The 6,000-nt window shown below is 41.0% G+C and overlaps 1 protein-coding gene across 1 annotated transcript in view; it reads left to right on the forward strand.

Moving 5' to 3' along the window:
• LOC308580816 (zinc finger protein RFP-like) overlaps positions 1-5,790 on the forward strand; it is a 99,909-nt gene extending 94,119 nt beyond the window's left edge. The window contains exon 8 of the mRNA XM_081183009.1: positions 4,613-5,790. Within this exon, the coding sequence (XP_081039135.1) occupies positions 4,613-5,130 (518 nt within the window). The 3' untranslated portion in view covers positions 5,131-5,790. The remainder of the gene's footprint in view (positions 1-4,612) is intronic.
• Positions 5,791-6,000: the final 210 nt, after the last annotated feature.

Consider the following 6,000-nt stretch of genomic DNA (forward strand, 5'->3'; position numbering starts at 1 on the left):
TGAGACACTGCTGGACTATCTGGACTATTCAAACATCATTATGATGGGAGATATGAATGGGGTTGTCTCTACTTTTATGGATAAGTCACAAAATCAAAATCTAACCAAGGATGGCAGACTACCTAAAACTTTTTTTGAACTGACAGACAATATGGATTTGATTGATATTTGGCGGACAAGGAACCCTCTAGATAAAGAAGGAACTTTCTTCTCAGAGGCCTACCTGTCATGGACAAGAATCGACCAAATTTGGACAACTAGAGGGCTGGCACCTAAGACTACAAGAGTGGAAATCTGCCCAAAGACCTGCTCCGACCACAACGCTCTGAAAATGGAAGTGAGATTTACCCCAGCCGGCTCCTTCAGATGGAAAATGAATGACAACCTGCTAAGAGATCAAGAGATGGTAAAGAAGGCCCAAAAAGCTTTAAAGGACTATTTTGAAATTAATTTGAACACTTCGGTGGAAAAAAGAACAATCTGGGACGCAAGTAAAGCTGTAATGAGAGGGTTTCTGATACAACAGAATACGATTAAGAAAAAACTCTGGAATGGAAAAAAGGATAAGATACTAGAGAAGATAAGAGATGGAGAGAAAAAATTGAGATCTAAACCAAAATCAAAAGAGATTCTAAGAGAAATTAAATTCCACCAGTCACAATATATGAAACTGATAAACCAAGAAGTGGAATGGAAAATTAAACAAATGAAACAAAGATCTTTTGAATCAGCGAACAAATGTGGAAAACTGCTGGCATGGCAGTTGAAAAAAAGACAAAAATTAAACTATGTTACCAATCTAGAGGTGGAAGGGAAAAATATCCAGAAACCAGGTGAAATTAGAAAGTGCTTCCAGAAATATTTTAAAAAATTGTATACGCAAGGGCCCGAGGAAGTGTCTGAGATGGATCAGTTTTTAAAAGCTAACGGCCTACCAGAACTATCTCAGGAGAAGAGATCAATCTTGAACTACAAAATAACACAACAGGAAATTGAGGGTGCCATTCAGAATATGCAGTTGGGCAAATCTCCAGGCCCAGATGGACTTACCTCCAAGTATTATAGGACGTTAAAAGACTATTTGATACAACCACTAATGGAGGTTTGCAACCAGATTATGGGGGGAGGAAGGGCACCGGAAACGTGGAAAGAAGCTTTCATCACATTGATACCTAAAGTGGAAACTGAAAAGACTCAACTTAAGAACTACCGTCCCATCTCACTCCTAAATGTGGATTACAAAATATTTGCAGACATTTTGGCAAGTAGACTTAAAAAGGTACTAAATGAAGTAATTCACAAGGACCAAGCAGGCTTTCTCCCAGGCAGGCATTTGTCTGACAACACTAGGAATATTATTGATATTCTGGAACTTTTGCAAACAAATATTAACACTAAAGCAGTGTTAATCTTTATTGATGCAGAGAAGGCCTTTGATAACATTTCTTGGAAGTTTATGAAGAAAAACTTGGAAGGGATGGGAGTGGGACGGGGGTTTGAAAATGGTATAGAAGCAATTTATTCAGAACAAAAAGCTAAGTTGATAGTGAACAATGTGGTGACAGAAGAGTTTCATATTGAAAAAGGAACACGGCAGGGGTGCCCCCTTTCCCCCCTATTATTTATCTCAGTCCTGGAGGTGCTGCTGAATATGATTAGGAAGGACCGGCAGGTACAAGGAATACGGGTCGGAGCGAAACAATATAAACTGAAAGCTTTTGCAGATGACTTGGTTTTAACATTACAGGAGCCAGAATCTAGTACAAAAAGAGTTTTAGAACTGATTCAAGAATTTGGTCGGGTGGCGGGATTTAAGTTGAATAAACAAAAAACTAAGGTATTGGGAAAGAACTTGACATTTTTAGAAACAGATGGGTTTCAGAGGGAAACAGAATTAAATGTGGTTTAAAAAGTGAAATACCTGGGGGTCAACTTGTCTTCCAAAAATTTGAACTTATTTAAAGATAACTATGAAAAATGTTGGTCAGAAGTTAAAAAAGACCTAGAAACTTGGTCAAGACTGAAACTTTCCTTGTTGGGCCGAATTGCAGCTATAAAGATGAACGTATTGCCAAAAATGTTGTTTTTGTTTCAAACCTTGCAGATCGTGGACAGAGTGGAATGTTTTGGAAAGTGGCAGAAGGATATTTCAAAGTTTGTCTGGCAGGGCAAAAAGCCCCGAATAAAGTTTAAAATACTAACTGATGCAAAAGAAAGAGGGGGGTTTGCCCTGCCGGACCTAAGGTTATATTATGAAGCTGCAGCCTTCTGCTGGATGAAAGATTGGATTTTGTTAGAGAACACTGATGTCCTAGATCTGGAAGGTTTTAATAATTCGTTAGGATGGCATGCGTATTTGTGGTACGACAAGGTAAAAACACATAAAATGTTCAAAAACCATATTGTCAGAAAAGCAATATTTATGGTCTGGACAAAATACAAAGACTTACTTGAAAGCAAGACCCCGAGGTGGTTATCACCAGTGGAGGCCAAGGCTCGGAAAAAACCCAATATGGAGTCCGGTTGGCCGAAATATTGGGAAATAATAGAAAATATTGGAGATAATTGGAGGTTGCAGAGCTATGAAAAATTAAAGGATAAGGTGCAAGATTGGTTTCATTATGCCCAAATTAATGAGGTTTTCAAGTTGGATAAAAAAACAGGATTCCAGGTGGAAAAATCGAAACTTGAGACAGAGCTGTTAGAACCAAAGACCAAGGTATTATCGAGAATGTATAACTTGCTGCTTAAATGGAACACTCAGGATGAGACAGTCAAATCAGCCATGATAAAGTGGGCTCAAGACATTGGGTACAACATTATGTTTGAAGACTGGGAAAGGTTATGGACCACCGGTATGAAATTTACGGCATGTAATGCCCTGAAAGAAAACATTATGAAAATGATATACAGGTGGTACATGACCCCAGTCAAGCTTGCTAAGATATACCATTTGTCTGACAATAAATTTTGGAAGTGTAAGGAGGCTGAAGGGACATTCTTTCACCTTTGGTGGACTTGTCCAAAAGTGAAGGCCTTCTGGGAAATGATCTACAATGAGTTAAAAAAGGTGTTTAAGTACACCTTTCCTAAGAAACCGGAGGCCTTCCTCTTGGGCATTGTCGGCCAAAAGGTGTTAAAGAAGGATAGAATGTTTTTTATGTATGCAACTACAGCAGCAAGAATTCTTATCGCCAAATATTGGAAGACTCAAGATTTGCCCACACTGGAAGAGTGGCAAACGCAATTGATGGACTACATGGAGTTGGCCGAGATGATTGCCAGGATCCGAGATTTGGGAGAAGAAGCAATGGAGGAGGATTGGAAAAAATTTAAGGATTATTTGCAAAAATTTTATAAGTTATATGAATTATAGGATTTCGCATGATTTGGAAGGTTAGCTCCAGCAATGAGAGTGGAACATATATGAAATTAGACAATATTAATGAAAGAACCAATGTTTAAATGTTTAAAAAGGATAACATATTTGTTTATAGAGTAAATGGATAACAAGTAATTTAAACTTAAAATGCAATTGAAAGTATAAAAGAAACACATGAAACAAGGTTATAATTTGCTGATAAATTTATTATCAAGATTGCACTGTGCGGGAGATGTGGGGAAGTTCGATGGAAGATTGAAACAAGCTTTTGAAATAATTTGTCTTTTTTATTTTATTTTCTTGTTTTTTTTGTTTTCTTATACTGTATATCTTTATCTGGAAAAAATGTAATAAAAATATTTATATAAAAAAAAAACCTAACGAAAGACAGGAGCTCTAACTAGGCTGCTGTCTCAGTCGCCATCTTAACCTACACTGGTATATATTAAATTTAAAAGAGAAGCATAGAATAAGCAGTCCTTTGTAAAATTGCCCTGCCATCTGCCTCCTCTTCCCTGGCGGCAAGCCCTAGACTTCCAATATGGTTGGGAGGAAGGCAAGGAGAGGCCAAGTGGGTGAGAGAGATGGAGAGCAGGAATAAACAGGCTCCCCACTTAACGCGATTTTCACTTGTGGGCACGAGGGCCCAGAACATAACTCATGCGAAAGTGAGGGGAAGCCTCTATGTGGTTTTGTGTTGTAGTTTTATGCTTTGAACCAACCTGAGACCTGTAGATGAAGGGCAGTAGGCAAATATAATTTGTTGTTGCTGTTGTTTTTAGAAGAGGGGGGTCCTCCTCCTCCAGCCCAACCCAGAGGTTCCCCAAGGCCAATTCCCAGAGATTGTCAGAGGAAAGCATCTTCTCTCCTCTCCTGTCTCCTTCAATTCTCCTCGCTTTCCCCTTAGATAACACAGAAGAGATGAGTAAAAGGTTTACTGGGTGGTTTTTCCTCTTAGAAAATGCCTGGGTTGAAAGGAGGGCAGGCACAATATACATTGAATATAAGAAAGTAAAGGAAACTGATTTAAAAACCATCAAGGAAGATATTTATTCTGATGAAAGTCTGCAAGGAGAAGTCTCAGTCTTGCATGCGATACAAAGAAATCCCCTTGATCTGAAAGGCAATCTGGGGTTTTGGGGTGTTTTTTATTTATTTATCAGGATGTCCGTTTCTGTCTCTCGGCTGACTCTGCCTAATCTTCTCTCTCCCTCATCTTCTCCCCAACAGCAAATGTCACTCTGGATCCAGACACAGCCCATCCTGAACTCATCCTGTGCAAGGATGGGAAATGCGTGAGATGGGGAGACAAACCTCAAGCCCTGCCTGATAATCCTGAGAGATTCAACAAGCGGCATTGTGTGTTGGGATGTGAGGGATTCGCAGCAGGCAGACATTTCTGGGAAGTCACTGTGGAAAGTGGGAAAGAGTGGGCTCTGGGGGTCGCCAGGAAGTCTGTGAGGAGAAAGGGCTATTTCGACTTCAGTCCTGAGAGAGGGATCTGGGCTGTGGAGAAGAGGGGAGGGGAGTACTGGGCCTGCACCTCCCCTGATCTCTCTCCTCTGTCCCTGAGGAAGAAGCCCAGGAGGATCCGGGTGACTCTGGACTATGAAGGGGGACGTGTGTCTTTTTCTGGCGCTGACTCAGGAGCCGAACTCTACACGTTCTCAGGAGCCTCGTTCTCTGGAGAGACACTCCTCCCTTTCTTCCGTCTATTGGATAACAAAACCCACCTCAGGATCTCCTGAGGAGACTAAATCTGCCTCTCAGGCCCAGCAGGAGTTTCTTTCCAGACCGGAATGACAAGTATAAAAACCATTTACCCGCCAAGAGCCCTTTGGGCAGTTTTCCAAGGGCCCTTTGAGAGGATTCATTCCAGTCAAAATCAGCAGAAATAACCAAACAAAAATGGGTTGTTTTGCTTTGCATTTTCCTTCCTTTTCCCAGAATTCCCTCTGCTGCTTCCTTCTTAAAGAGACAGTAATACTTTTAACCGTCCCCATAAATAATCTTATCCTCAAAGGGGCTCCCTTACCTTCAATCTTGTTTTCCTTTTGAGATGTCTGATGTGGCAGAGCACGAGACTCTTAACCCCAGGGATGTGGGTTTGAGTCCCACGAGGGACAAAAGTTTCCTACACTGCAGGGGGTGGGACTAGATGACCCTCAACTCTGGCAGACAGGAGGTAAACAAACCACTCAGATTTCTGCTGTAGACCGCCTTCTCTGTGATGTATGTATGATGTATGGAGGGGTGGTCTTGAGCTCCAGCGCAGGGAATTTAAAATGTCTATATAAGGCCTTGCGCAACATTGTTCGGGGTTCCTCCTCCCTCCTGTGTGTGGTGAGTGAGGACCCTGTTGCAACAGATCAATAAAGATCAGGCTTACTAGCTGCTTTGCTTCTCAATATTCTCTGGTTGGCCTCTGTTATTTTCTCCTACCAATAGGGAACCTACGTAAGGACTCTATATGAGCTCTTGGATACCCTATAAGGGAAAAAGGGCAGATTTTGTTTACAACAGAGACTAAATGGACATTTGGCCTGATCCAACAAGGATCGCCTTCTTTTCTTTGCCAAGTATGCAAAAAGAGAGTGGAGTCCTATTCCTCCCATTTG

This window comes from Podarcis bocagei, assembly GCF_964188305.1.
Source record: "Podarcis bocagei genome assembly, chromosome: 2".
NCBI lineage: Eukaryota > Metazoa > Chordata > Lepidosauria > Squamata > Lacertidae > Podarcis > Podarcis bocagei.